At 44.6% G+C, this 15,513-nt stretch overlaps 1 protein-coding gene across 1 annotated transcript; it reads left to right on the top strand.

Moving 5' to 3' along the window:
- The first annotated feature begins 6,764 nt into the window (after positions 1–6,764).
- TRIB1 (tribbles pseudokinase 1) lies at positions 6,765–13,973 on the top strand. Its single transcript, XM_073330143.2, has 3 exons — positions 6,765–7,580; positions 9,048–9,340; positions 11,702–13,973. Exons 1-3 carry the CDS (start codon positions 7,245–7,247, stop codon positions 12,168–12,170), a joined length of 1,098 nt encoding a protein of 365 aa, XP_073186244.2. The 5' UTR covers positions 6,765–7,244; the 3' UTR covers positions 12,171–13,973.
- Positions 13,974–15,513: the final 1,540 nt, after the last annotated feature.

Here is a 15,513-nt window from a genome sequence, read left to right as displayed (position 1 = left end):
AAGTGACCTGCTCTAATTTAGATTTATTCTGTCCATCACGAGACACATCATTGAATGAAACATGTCTGTCCCAAGCATTTGAAAAGGGAGACATGACTGGTCATGCAATAGTCATTTTGTTGTCTTAAGCAATACTACTTAAAGATAAGGGGGCTGGAAATTGGATTTGCTGAGATAATTTCTGAGTCTAGGGAAACATGACAAATCCATCATGGTGGATGGGAGAGGGCAGACCAAGAGTACCTGCTGCAAAGGACTGCCCACAGAAGTTACTGTAAATAAATAAAATAGCAAATCAAGGTAAGGGAATTGTAGACAGAGCACTACCCACCATAGAAATCTCCCTCTGCTTTTTAACAGTGTGAATCTAGCAGATGCAGGAAATGTAGCCAGAAAAGCCAAGCAAGAAAAGTGAAGAATCTCTATTTCAGTTAAAAATACATGTTGGTGTGTTCATGGGAGTAAAAGGCAGCGTGGAGCCTTTCACCTGTGCTCTGAACTTTCTGTGTTCTACTAGATCTTTCCTTGCATTCGGAATGTATATGCCACGGTCAGCTGGAAGTACTAGCTGGCTGCTGGTTGAGGTGCAGCGTGCTTCTTCTCCAGAGAGCGTCAGCATGAGTTCCATAGCATATTACCCCAGCTGCAAGTGAAGAATCCTGTCCGAGCTGTCAGGATTCCCAACAGTCCTAGCAGAGGACCCAGCAGGCAGCATGCTTTACTGCCTGTTTCCAGGGCACGATTTTGTCTTTACAGCCAAGTTTTGTCATGTCCTCAGACTGTGAGCTCCTTGGAGCTGGTACCTTAGGTATTTTCCAAACATTTATTACACAGTGGGTGCTTCCACAAATAAATGATAACATTGTTTGCATTTACAAAGGGCATGCATGCCAATTTAGGTGCACAAATGCCCCTATCTGGGTACATAAATCTGGGTATGTGCATGAATCCTTTTGAGGATTTGGCTTATACTGTTTAATTACTATGGTGTGTGAATAGTAAAACTAGTCTACAAATTCAATATTTCTTCCTGGCATCAGTGCATTCAGTTTGTATATTCTCTTTTGCACTGACGTATGTTTTATAGCATTACCCACCTTGATGCTCACAGGATTAAATAAATCCTCTGGGAATGTTCATAGATGCATTTGGAGTGAAACTCATCCCTGTGCAAGCACACAGGCCAGATGCATCCTTAGCCTAGTTGGACGTTGCCAGGGCCCGATTTGGCAGACTAGAGCACTCTCACTGACTATGCTCATTTTATGCCGCTATGACACTGAAGTGGCACAGAGGGGCACCAATCCCTACCTCAGCCACTCGCCTGTCTACACCTGACCCATCCTGTAATGCCCCAATGCCAGGGCTTTCTGTAGGGCCTCGTGTGCCAAACTGGGCTTGCAGCTACTTTGCTGCTGCATTAGCCTGCACAAAGGGTTCATAAAATGGGTAAATAGCCCAAAGGCCTGTGCACCTCCTAAGTCCTTAAATAGTTCTTAAGTGGAACATAAATGCCACCTGGGTGGAACGCTGGCCCTCTGAGCAAGAGTGAATTTCACCCTTGGTGTTTACTAAGCAGGTAAAAATCTATTTGCTGCAGTATTCTTGGAGCTGACTAAGGAGAATGTAGGGAGAGGAAGTAGAACTCTTGTTAATAATGTCTTCTGATTTTTAAAGCAAGGGAACATGACCTAATGATTTTAAAACATGTCATACGATATCTAAAAATCAATCACAAAAGCTAAAGGAAAGGCCGTATTATGAAAAACCTGTGGGCCCCACATTCTGCAAATGTGTAATGCTCAAATGTTGTGTGTAGTTCTTCATGCATCTTTTCTTTGAATTTCTCTTATGCTTAGTCATCTTATCAGACCCCCCGCTGTCAGGCATGCATGCTACCATTCAAGTCCACTGCTAAGCACGGCAACCTGTCACCCATTGCACGCTCCCCTGCCATGGCTGAAAACCATGTTGCCTCGTGGGTTCAGTAAACAGCAAGGATTTGCATACATTTTTCAGGCATTTCTTGAACGGTCAAAACAGCACAAGTGTACAGAAATAATTTCTAGTTTTACAATGCAGCATGTGGAAAAAACATTGTGGGTCAAAATATAGACCTTTTCTGACAACTCTATGGTGGCACCCAACAAGTATGACTCATACTGCTACTGATGGTTTTTTAAATGGGTTTATTAATGTCTGGCCTCCTTTTACTGCTACTATATGCTTGTTAATAATATTATACTTTGAGTGCCCAAACCTATGCTAGGTATATCACAGAAATAAGGAAAGATACATTCCCTGCCCTGAACACTTTACAGATCTAAGGCCCTGAGTCTGAAAAGATCCTTCCATATGCATTAACTTTTACACAGCGTGAGTAATCTCATTGACTACTTGGGGACGCAGCGTGGTCTAGCAAACGGAGTGCTGGACTGGGAGGCAGGGATTTGGGTTCTGTTTGCAGTTCTGTCATTTCCCTTCTGTGCTTCAGTTTCCCCTTACACCCTTTATCTGTCTGTCTAGACTGTAGAGAGACAAGGGGTTAAGGTAATATCTTTCATTGGACCAACTTCTGTTGGGGAGAGAGACAAGCTTTCAAGCTTACACAGAGCTCTCTTCAGGTCTGGAAAGGTACTTTCAGCATCACAGCTAAATGCAAGCTGTAACAGATTGTTTAGTATAAGTAGCTAACACATATTCTAAGGGACCATTCAAGGTGACTGTAAACTCTTTGGGACAGGGACTGTCTCTTACAGTGTGTTTGCATAGTGATCAGCACAATGGGACCTCTTGGCACTACTGGAACACAAATCAACTATGATGATAATCACAGTGCATAAACTCAGGCACATACGTAAGTCTTTGCAGGATCAGGACCTAAGCCTCCGATCCTGCAAGCAAATCTGGGCAGGTGCCACATGGAGCTGTCTGCAGGACTCCAGCCTAACTTGAGACCTCATGCAGCAAGTGTGGGTCACAAGAAGCTACAAAAAGATAGGGGAGAGGCAGGAGAAGAGATCTAATAATGAGATGAAATGGTTGCTCAATGAGGCACTTCTTCTTAAAAGAGATATTGAGCTCAGTGCTACTTTGTGCAGGCATAAAGGGGCCATATGGGTGGATCCCTTCGCAGGCTTGGGACTGAAGGCATGTACACATCTTGTACACATGGCTGCATAGTGAGGGTTTTGATTCAAAGCTTTATTCCACTTTTAGTAGGCGATACAGTAATTTCTTTCACTGTCTGAGTAGTAAGGAGAATAAACAGTATACATAGGAAAGGAGCTATTCGTCTTGTGCAGAGTGTCCACACATATTAGAACCCCACCCAAAAAACTATTGTAAAACAACACTATTTCAGATGTAGAAAATAACCTCCTATTTGTTTAAGCTAAATCCTACAAGCCAAATGAAACTTGCAAAGTTCCCAGAATTAGAAAAGACAAAGGTCAGATTCTCACTTAGGAATATTTCATCTACAAGAGAGAGAATATAGAATAGTATGTTTTGAGGGATGACGAGAACTGCTTCAGAAACAATCTGCAGACCTTTAACAGAACCGTATTTCTGAAAAGAGAGAAAATGCAGCCCCTGGGAAATCCCTTTTTGACGTATGCTTCCTATGTTCAAACAAAGTAATGGGCCTGCTATGCTATGAGTCATCCAGCACAAGAGTTACATGTGTTTCTTTAAATACACTGAAAGTAGCTGAAGGCATATAGGAAGCTACAGAGTGGTTATCTATTAAGAATCGCAACAAATACCTGCATTCATTGAACTGTAGCCTTTCCTGACGGAAAAGACCTAATCTAGTTTATTTGCATATAGTTTAGTAGACGAGAGGCCCATTGTGTTGCTATCCAAATCTCAGTGCTGTATTACAGAGCATTTGTGTGTGTGCAAATAGCACATTTTGGTTTTTCTTCCTCCTGAAGAATTCTGTCAAAACTAGAGCTGGCTGAATTATCTGTAGGGAACATTTCTTGGCTATGTTGCTCTTTTTTCCATTTGCAAATAATCTGTGAGCTCCTCCTGCTTTCTGCCAATCGATTTGTTATTAATTTGGAGCCACCATTTTCAGCCACCACGTAGTTTGCAAGCTGCTTAGTTTGACTCTGCAATTCACAGGGTATGATCAGTCACCTAAGTCACAAGGTGCTATTTCTTCTACCCGATAGGATCAGTGAAATGTTTTTAAACATGACAAATAGTGAATATTTTTGGTCCTAATCAAAGACACATGTAAATACTGGTCAACAGATGAAACACCTATTCTACAATAAGTTCAAATGAATATTTGCAAACAGTGAATAACAAAGGCAGGGGATGCTAATATAGTTACGAGGAATAGAGAGGGACCTGTATTACACTACAGTATGTATAGCTGTGATCACAGATCCACATTGACTGGGTTAGCCTTTTTTTACTATCCCATCTATGCACTAAATCTCAGTGGTGCACAGCTGGGTTATCAAATGCAAAAAAAAAATTAAATAAAAAATAAAATAAAAAAAAATCCCTATCTCCAATATATTGAATGGGTGAAGAAAGCCATTAATGGGGAAAAAGAAAACAGAGGTAGCTGAGAGAGGCATGGGCTGCAGAAGGAAAAAGTGACGTTTTCTCTACTGCCTGCATGGGTCTCCACCCTTGGTGAAGCTCATCATGGGGTTATATGTGTCTTTTGTGGGGAGGGTGTTTGTGTGTGTCCTGTCCGTCTCTTGTGCATCCACTCTGAGCAGGAACTCAGCCGTGTCCACTGGTCCATTTTTAGGGAAATCTCTGTATCTCTTTTATTTTGTAAGAGCAGTTTTAGGAGAGTTGGCCTTTGGGGGGATGTCTTGATGTTTTGTGGCCCCACTAGGCCTTTCTTTCCTTTAAGTTCTGTGCAGCCTCATCCACTTTGTTGCAGGACCCCGTCTTTCATTGCGCTTCAGGATAGCACAAATTAAACCCACCAGCATCAAGTTATGTCCCTTCTGTCATGTTGTTACGTCTGCAGTAGGACAAACCCACTCTGCACCTGTTCTGCCTCAGGGAGAGGGGCCCTGAGGGTTGGGCTTTCTCCAAATAAACATCTCAAGAAAGCTGTTTCAAACGCCACCTGTTGGAGGCAGACAGGCAGGTCTCATCTCCCAATAGCAAGGGGCCAACGACTGAGTACTACCAAGGTCTCAGTTCCAGTCCACCAAGTCCAGCATTACTAGCCAAGTGAGTTCCATGTCTGCTGAAGTTTGGATATGTAAGAACAAAATGATGATTGATGGCCCATATGGCAGCTAACCACTGCATAAGCTTTTGAAATTTCTGGCAGTTTCCCAGAACTGCTGGTAGAAAAAATGTTAACACCACTTTTAGGGACACGTTTTCAAAAAGAGTGGTCTCCATGCAACTTTTTCACACATGATCCAGTTTTGTCTCCATATCTGTCTATTTGTGCCTCTCACTCCTAGACTTGGACTCATAATCAGGTAGTAAGGGGTATAAGTATTTAGACTTCCACTTACACGTTCATTGTGGGGGTACAATTTTTGTATGTAAAAATTGCACCTTTAAAAAATGGAAGATCGGGTCTCAGTTTGTATCAAAAGTTCTCTATGATCGACTTGTTGCTGCATTCTGAACTTTGGCATGAAAAATATCAGTGCTGCACGGAATGGCACAGTGATCTGAGAAAACAATGCTGTAATCCCTAGTTTAATGCATTGCCACAGATAGTACCACCACTTTAAATGCCTAGCTGCCCGCATTGTAGGAATGTGACAGCAGAGCCATGCCAAACTGCATGCCTTACTGCTAGATTATATCTGAACTGCATGCAAAGCCACATTGCATACACTGTTGCTAAGTAACACAGCAGAATCCTATGCAATGCAGCTGTGTGCAGTGATGGAGATTTACACATGCAACGTTAGTTTGTGCGGGGCAGGGTGGTCATGCAAGGGGTAATTCCAAGGTGTGAAGGGGGTGGTCTTATGGTCAGGGCAGTGTCCAAAGATTTAGGAGATCTGGATTCAGTTCACAGTTCCTTTCTGCATGTGTTTTGGCAAGTCACTTGATCTCTCTGTGCCCCATTAAAATGGGATTAATAACGCTGCCCTGCCTCACCGGAGTTTTGTGAGGATAAATCCATTAACGTTTGAAAAGCTCTCCGACAGGTGGGGGGTTTGGACACACAATTATATGCGCTGCGGGAGTGTAACAGATCAGAGCCTCTGGCAATAAATACCCAGCTGCAGGCACTGCTGGGGTCTGACAAGGAATGGTATTTACTGCTGGAGTGGGACACAACAGAGCTGCACACACCCTGCAACACACACTGCATGCACTGCTGGAAGGTAACACAAAGCTGCATGCACCCCCCCCCCCTCCCCAGACTGCATGCACTGCCTGCTGGAGGGTGACACAGAGCGGCAAGCACACCTGACCCCCATGCATTGCGGGAGTCTGACACACCAGAGCTGCACGCGCCCCCGCGCGCACACTCCATACTCTGCTGGAGGGTGACACCGAGCCGCACGCGCACACACTGCTGGGGTGTGACACACCACAGCTGCATGCCGCCCCCCCCACCTCCCGTTGCATGCACTGCTGTGCGATACGCGAGAGCCGCTTTGGCCCGTCCCAGTCTCCCTCAGTCATCCCCTGTGTCCTGAATGAGGCGGGAGCACCAATGAGAGCGGGCCTCGCTCCTTTGGCTCCTGCCCACTTCCCCTTGCGTCAGGGGAACTTTTAAGCTCTCCAGCTCCGGTCTTTGGCAGCGGCCGTGGAAAAAGCTCCCGGCTGCTGCTCGGCGCGCTGTGCCTGGCTGCTGGAGGCAGGCGCCGGGGGGGGGGGGGGGGGAGATGCGCCCTCCTCGCCATTGCGCAACCCTGCCCTGTTGACAGCTAGCCCGCGCGTGAGTGTGCGGGGTGAGTCACGCCGGGAGGGCACAGTCCGGGCTGGCCGCGCTCGCTGCACACACGCGCGCCGAGCAGGGAGGCGAGAGGCACCGACCTGCCCGCCGCTCCAGCCGCCTCTGCCCCCGTCTGGCTCTGGGGGGGGGACGCGCCGCGGAGCCCTTCCCTGCAGCCGCCGCCTGCCCTGCCCTGCCCTGCCGCGGGGACCCGCCGTGGGAGCCACCCCTCCCCACCGTCTATGTGCCTGGGGCGCGCCCCAGGCCGGGGACAACCCGCTGGGAAGCCGCTCGCCCGGCCGCCTTCCGCCGTGTGCCGCCGCCCGCTGCCCGCCTCTCCGTCCCCATGAGCCGCAAGGCGCAGCCCCGCAGCCCGGGACTCCTGCTGCCGGCCGCCCGCTGCCGGAGCGCCCCTTCCAAGCGGCTGCTGCTGCCGGACGGCTCCAGCGAGGACGCCCCGGCGGCCAAGGGCCCCCGGCTCTCCGAGTGCCCCAGCAGCCCCCAGGACTGTCTCAGCGCGCCGGGCTCGCCGTGCGCCCCCGCCTCGCCGGGCAGCGGCCCCACGCCGGGCAGCGGCCAGAGCCCCAGCCTCATTGCCGGCTACCTGCTGCTGCCCCTGGCCGACAGGGAGCATGTGTCCCGGGCGCTCAACATCCACACGGGCCAGGAGCTGCGCTGCAAGGTAAGCGCCAGGCGCCCGCTGCCCCGGGGGGATCAGCCGGCTGCGGGGGGGGGGGCGGGGGTTGGAGGCCAGCTGCTGTTCCCTCGCCCAGCCCGGGAACTGCAGGCTTTGGGCTCCCCCATAGGTGCTGGAACTCGGGGTGCGGGGGTGCTGCTGCACCCCTGGCTTGAAGGGGTTTGCATCAGACACAGGGGCTCTCAGCAGCCCCCCCCACACACACACTATATACATTGTTCTGCCGCCACCGCCCTCCCATTGATCTGTGCCAGCCACAGAGCCTGTGGATGGGCAGCCCGGTGGGATGGGGAGGCGGTGGCAGGCAGGGACTGGCCCGGCTGAGGTCTGGTGAAGCGGAGCCAGGCTGGGGGAGTTCTGGTGACTTTCGAGCCGGCTTCGCTAGTGAGAAAAGTTCGATCTGCTCTCTGAGTGGCGCTGCCTCCCCCGCCTAGATCCGCGCTGGGGCGGTATCGGGCTCCCCACTCAGATCTCATTGGATTACAGTGACTGTCGCTATAGTTAGTAGATGTGGAGAGGACTGTGGCTTGTAAGGTGAGAAATAAAAAGATGAGAAGCAGACAGATTCAGGAGAAACAGGCAGTCTTCCATGCAAATGCTTTAGATTAAAAAGAGAGGGCCAAATGGAGCCCCATCAGCACTGCTCCCTCCCTCTGTTCCCTGCTGACAATGACACACAGCAGAATTGTTCCTGACTAGCCCTGCTTGCAGAGTTTTCCATGAGATGTCAGCAGGGCTTTTAAAGAGCACACTATGCTTGTCTGTTCTCTTGGACCTATTTCTGAATGGGCTGGTTGCTGACTCTGAGTTTACTGCTGCCACCTGCTGCCTGGCTCGAATGATGATCAGGACTATTTTCTAACCCTTCCTTGACCGATGGGCCAAAAGGGGGAGGTTTTAATGACTGTAATATTGGGTAACGAAGGATGTGAAGTGGGAATTGTAAGTTGTGTACCCAAGTTTCTCCATGGAGATATCAAATGAATAGAAATTATGACATTCCATGTGTGTCACTGATTCCAGTCAGGCCTAGGATGTGAGTAACTTTTAACGAAGTTTAGCAGGTCACCAAGAGAACACTGTCAAATCCTTACAAAACATCCGCCTGCCTGCCATTCCCTGAATTAAACATCCATGGGTTTAATCCTTTTACCTATTTCAGTTTGCATACTAGGACTTTACAGTGTAACCATGATCATCACCCTGCAGTGAAACCTCAGAGTAACTGAAAGGCAAAATCATCAGTTGTTCTTAAAGTTTTCTTCTCTTTCAGATTAACAATATCTGAATATTTTTGGAAGTTATTTCAGTAGCGGCTTTTAACATAGTTGATATTGAGGGCTGGCTCCCATCTAGTTGTCTCAGCATTGTCTGTGGAAATTTGTTGTATGGTAGACCAGCTTTAGCACTCCTGGTAATGGAGATCCTTTTTTTTAAATTTTGTCTTTACAGGTGTTCCCTCTCAAACACTACCAGGACAAAATTCGACTTTATGTTCAGCTGCCATCTCATAAGAATATCACTGGGGTAGTGGAAGTGATTCTGGGCGACACCAAGGCCTATGTTTTCCTTGAGAAGGACTTTGGGGACATGCACTCCTATGTGAGGAGCTGTAAAAGGCTGAGAGAAGAGGAGGCTGCCAAGCTCTTCAAGCAGATCGTCTCAGCTGTAGCTCACTGCCACCAATCAGCCATTGTGCTGGGTGACCTCAAGCTCAGGAAATTTGTCTTTTCTACTGAAGAAAGGTAAGTCATGCTCACTGAGTGGCCTTTATGGAGGTGGCGGGGAGGAATAGCCCTTCTAGAGGAGAACTCTATCCAAGTGAATCAAAGTTCTGCAAAACCTTCAGAGCGGACTAGAGGAAAGGCAGCTTCTTTTGGGGGGAAACACTGTAGAGAAGTGAAATAGGGTTCTAAACCAGCTGTCCTCTGCAAATTGTCCTGTGTACAACTTGGTGTGGAGTGGGGGCTGGGAGAGGGGTGCCTGCGCATGCCTAACGTCATGGCTCTGATTTATAAATATTTATTTTTCCTCTGAGTTTGTGTACAACTTACCTTGCATAGGTTCCTGTCTGATTCAGCAGCTGTTCAGATTAAATTGTTTGGTGTACAAACAGATAATGAGTTGAGAACTTATTAGCTTCAGATGTCAAAACACATTGCATTTGAACATCAGATTCAAAGTGAAATGAGAAAAAGGCACAGACAGTAAATGAAACGAGGTTGGGGCATTATAAAACAAAGGGAAAACAACTCTGATTTAAAAACAAACGTGTAAGGAATCTAGGCTGCAGTACTGTAATTGGACCTTTGCGGATAGACTCTTGTCCCTTTACAAAGCCCCACTGAAATCAGTGCAGGGATCTACCAGCACAGATCTCATAGCAGGATGAGGGCTTCGGTTTTCAATTTCTTTTGCAGAAGGGATCTGTAAACTCACATTTCCGTCACTCTGTTAGTATAGTTTAGACTCAATTTACTCAAAGTTACACTTACAGTGAAAGTAGAAGCTTTTATCTCTCCTCCTCTACAGAGGACAGGGTCCCTATTTTAAGACCTAAATGCCACATAATGTGATGCACTTTGCATGTGGTCATAGCCACACACACATACACAGAAATGAAGGGGTTAAAAGGAGGTTTACATCTTATGTTGAGAACCCAAATGTTAAATGAGCTCCTTGTAGAACGTACGGCTTAAAGAGACACTGTCTAGTCAAATTTAGCCCAAAGTATAGGCTTTATAAAAATTAGATTTATAAAATCTAGGTTGGTAGAACTATTTCTGATTTTTTTAAAATTATTCAGACAGGGAAAAAATCTTTACGCAAACATTTCTGTGCAGTGTCTGCTGCCCTCGTGTTGCAGCATGGCACAATGCAAAACTGAAAGGAGCTACTTTATTATTCTCATTAAAACTGCAGTGAGTAAACAACATTAACCATGAGAAGAACATTTTTAAAATTCTTTCACTAGTAATAACTAAGGTCCCAGTAAAACATAAGAACATTTACTTTTTAAAATAATTTTAACTTGGCTAGTATCTCTTAAGTTTTAATTTATTGAAGCACAAAGCGAGATAGCTGTTCCAACAGTGCCTCTTATATTTTTCCAGCTTTAAAAAAAAAAAAATGTTAACTCTCTTGAAAGAAACTGTGGCAGCATTTCCCACCTATGCTAAGATAAAACCCTTGCTGAAATGCTACATTGCATGCAGTCTTTCTAATTTGGAAATGTGCATTGCACAGGCTAATGTCATATGCGTCAAATTTGGTAACAAGAGGGTTAAGCAATGTTAGGAGACTCTCTTAGTCTAAGAAGCACAGGTGCAATGTTTTAGTGCTACAGCAGCCAATCAGAGGCCAACAGCATAGGCTGAGTCATATTTTCCGTTTACAGAACCGATGGGTATTTTACATTATGATAGGAAGTCACATTGAGGACACACCGCAGTTAATGCATTTACGCACCATTAAGCTGTAAGGCAGAACAGAGCCATTCAAGAGCAAAGGAATGGCTGCTCAGCTAATGTAAAACTTTTCTACTTAACCTGTGTTAGGAACTAGGATGAGCCTATACCTGCAGAAAGACATGGCCATTGAAGCATGACATGTGATGTCATCTGGAAAAAATATAAGTGAGCAGGAGGATTAATCATGATTATGTGTGCAAAAGGGATCTGGACTTTGAGATTTAAAAAAAGCATGCTGCTATATGGTGCATTCTCATTGTTAAACTGGAAATAGTAATAACACTAGTAAATTAACCAAGCACAGTTACAGTACAAGGTAGGTACTAGGTAGAATGGCACTCGGTGGTATTCCTCGATTGTGGAATTTTAACAATATATAGGTTACAAATAACATTATTTTCCCCATAGTATGTGGTATTGTGTGACATTGATACTGTAGCTGTACCTTTGTTGTACTTGGGTCAGGTCTAGCACTCTTGAGTTTCTCTGCTACATGTTCACAACTAAGTTTTTCTCTCTTTGGTCACAGTACTGCGGTAGGGGTTGTAACAGCAGACAGCCTTGTGTGTTAAATTATCTCTGTGCTCATTATTAAAACAGTTTTGTAACCTGTACGTCTGTTTCTCTCTTCCTCAGGACTCAGCTGAGACTAGAAAGCCTAGAAGACACTCACATCATCAAGGGGGAAGATGATGCCTTGTCAGATAAACATGGCTGCCCAGCATATGTCAGCCCTGAGATCTTGAACACAACAGGGACCTACTCTGGAAAATCAGCTGACGTTTGGAGTTTAGGAGTAATGCTGTATACCCTCCTAGTAGGACGCTATCCCTTCCATGACTCAGACCCTAGTACTCTGTTTTCTAAAATCCGCCGTGGACAGTTCTGTATTCCTGATCATGTCTCTCCCAAAGCCAGATGCCTCATTCGTAGCCTGCTGAGACGGGAACCCTCGGAAAGACTCACTGCTCCAGAGATCTTGCTTCATCCTTGGTTTGAAGCAGTTTTGGAACCTGGCTATGTAGACCAGGATGTAGGAACTTCTGATCAGATTGTTCCAGAGCATCATGGAGACGGTGATGATATAAGTTCCTTCTTCTGTTAGTCCTGAAATCTCCAAAAACCTCATACAGTTCTCACACATGGCATCTTTTTAGGGTTTCATTTTTCCACATTACAAATGCACAGCATTCTAAAGTGTCATTATAATCAGAAAAGTGACTATGTTTAAAAAACAAGTAAATAAACAAGGTAGGCAACTATTTACTCAGCGGATCCAGAGTCATATCTGCTTACTCTGCTGGCAAGTGCTTACTATTAGCACTGCAGGGCCAATACAGCTGTGGAAGAGCAAAGCTGGAATCTATTCTGCCTCATGCATCATCATCAACCACCCAATTGCCAGGTGATCTTTGATTGCAGAATCTTATTATTGGTGATGTAAGAGACAGACAAAAAGAAGCTAGGCCTCCCATTTTCCCACATAGGTATTAAGTGGAATGTGTAGCCCTGATGGTGAAAAGACTAAATGGGGGAAGACCAAATCTGACATGGAAATTAATAAGAGAGGAATCAGTAAGAAGCATGTTGTTGCCAGTTTTATAGAGTAATTTTCTGACTATAAGTGCACTTTAATGGTGGAGGGAGGTCTTGACCCACCAAATCCAACAACCTGCTCACTTGTCAGGTAGATCCTGCTATTAGCAGGTATATTATATGAAGCTATTAAAGATCCATCCATAATTAAATGTACACTATTGTCTTCCTCTACTGCTTTTGGCAGATTAGTCCAGTAACCCTTTAAGGAGGAGAAGATACCTGACCTCTCAGTTGGATTTCATATAATACCGTCTCCCTGAACATAAGATGCATTTTTAATTTATTTAAGCCTAACTGTGACAAAGAATATCTAATTCTATACTCTTGTAAGCTCAGGGTGCTAGCACATGTTCGTGTACCAAAACACAACACCATAGGTTGGAGCACCTTGTCTTAGAAAAGAGAGAGAAGGGTCTTGTATAGGATATGTGAACCCTTCTGTTTCCTGTTAGCTTAGTTTTACAAGGCACTGTCTCTTAGGTTTAAAATCCTGTACAAAAACTTGGTTGGTCTTGAAACTTAAATTCTCCAGACATCCGTACTTGACTGTTCAGGTGTATCGTCTGCCTCTGGCTACATTTGTTTTTCTTAATTTTTTTACATGATTATGCATAATATTTCAAATTTATGTGGATAATGAATACACCTAAATAATCATTGCTTTCCTGGGTCGGGGATAAGTAAAGCCTAGTCCTACCTAAGATTTCTGCTTTGTTTCATGTGTGTGCCTGGCTGATTATGTACAGAAATATCAACTTGTATTAAAAGTGGTTCACTAAGATGACATATAAACAGTTCCTAAAATGAATTTGTTAAACGGGTAAATGACTGTGCTGTACATTGACAGAATAGCACTATAATGATGCAGTTATTTTAAGGACTAACCCCTGGCAAGCTACCATACCACCATGCATTGTGAGAATGCCATGTATACCTCATGTACTGTGTACTTTGTACATATATCCTACTGTTTTGAGGGGGGAGGGAGTTGCTGTTGTTTGTGCGTCTTAATAACTGAGGTGTTGAAGAGCAGTTTAATGTGAATTATTGTTGGCAATACTAACTTGACAGAATCATGAGCATTAGAGAAGGGTGAAGTACCTGTATTGCACTAAATCGCTCATGATTGCTTGACATTTGTATCTGTGATACAGTTTAAACCTAAAAAAAGTAAATCTGTATATATTGGTGGAAAAGCTGCCACAAAAGCTAAAAACACTATGTCCAACCTGTACATATGTATATATGTGGAAACCTAGATGATAAAGTCTGACTTGTAGAAAAGTTTTAATAAACCTGATTTCATAAATGTTTGTTCTCAGTTTTATGTTTTATATGTCTTGTAGTTAAATTTATCTACGTATTTAGACTTAGATTAATCTAAAATATATTTGGTCTCGAAGATACTTTGTTAACCTACAGTTGTGTGGCTGTTTGGTCACACAGGAGATAATGCTTTCCACTTAGTGCCAAATCCTGCAGATATCACTCAAGCAAATGTCCCATACACCTATTGGAAGCTGTGCCTGAGTAAGGACTGCGGAATATGGCTCGTACCACCTTTCTCCAAAGATTTGAAGGGCCTTTGGGGAAACAGTAATTCAGTATATCTCACAAGAGCCCTGTGAAATAGGTTAAGTGGTATTAGACCTATTCTTCAGATGGGGAAACTTAGGCACAGAAAGGTTTAAGGCTCAGATTTTTCAAAAGCAGCTTCTAATTTGGATGTGTGTGTATTTGGATACCCATCTTGAGAAACAAGGATCTGAATGCCATTACTTCGTACCTTGCATGGCTATTTGCATCTGCACTGCGGGTGTCAAGCACTACCATGTCAGAAAACTCTCATTTTTGCACAGGTGGACATGGCTACATGAGGTGCAAGCCACTAGAAAATCAGATCTGAAGTGTCTGAAACAGAGCAGCTGAAAGTAAGGGCTGATTTTTGAAAATGTAATGTTTAATCATGTGACCAAGGCCACGTAGCAAGTCAGTTGTAAATTAAACCTGGGAATCTTGCTTCTAGTTACGCTAGATGCAGAAGATGGTTTGTGGGCCTATGAAAATGAAATGAAAATACAGATAGATGTATTTCTTGAACACAGGAGGATGAGGAATATGAATAGTAACTGTATCAAGATTATAGAATGCACCTTCCTCAGAGAGAGCTGTCCTTGTGACCCCCCCAGGAATGGTGAGGTCGCCATTATCAAGTATAGAGGAAGAAGGGATTCTTAATTTTTATTTATACCTTTCACCATTGTTAATGGTGTCCTTGGAGTTTAAATCTGTTTACCAGTGCAGCCACTCTATGGAAAATCTTTGTCTGTGTCAAACTATACCAGCTTTTACAGGTCTCCCTTCTAAAGAGTAAACTGAAGGGGAAAAGAGGTGAAGTAATTGGTCAATACAGAGGAAAGTGTCTCTACCTTCATTGCTCCTATTCTCCCATTCTGAGAGACTACTTATATATGCAGTCAGCATATTTTCCATGTGCTTGCTGAGTGTACGTAAGGCACCAAAGTATCTCAAGTTACTTTGCTAAAGTTATCCTCATAGGACGTGTATAAATATACACACTACCTAGGTAGTCTGATTAAATTACCCACAGCCTTACCATGAGTTGTATCTTGGACAGAAGCCCTGATGCATCTTTATCAAATAATTGCAGGAGGTTTGGGCTTTGATAAATGCTTGAAAGCTTTCAAAACATTTTTTTCTCCCACAATTAAATCACCCTGATTAGGCCAGCATCTGGGCCGCCCCAGGACTTTTTCTCACATACATTGCACTGTTGAGCAACTAGAATAAGCGCAAATGGTCACAACGTCTGCAAACAACCTGAGTGT

Source organism: Lepidochelys kempii, chromosome 2 (genome assembly GCF_965140285.1).
Source record: "Lepidochelys kempii isolate rLepKem1 chromosome 2, rLepKem1.hap1, whole genome shotgun sequence".
Lineage (NCBI taxonomy): Eukaryota > Metazoa > Chordata > Testudines > Cheloniidae > Lepidochelys > Lepidochelys kempii.
Note: the sequence above shows the minus strand (reverse complement) of the source record. Positions and strands in the feature narration are given on the sequence as shown.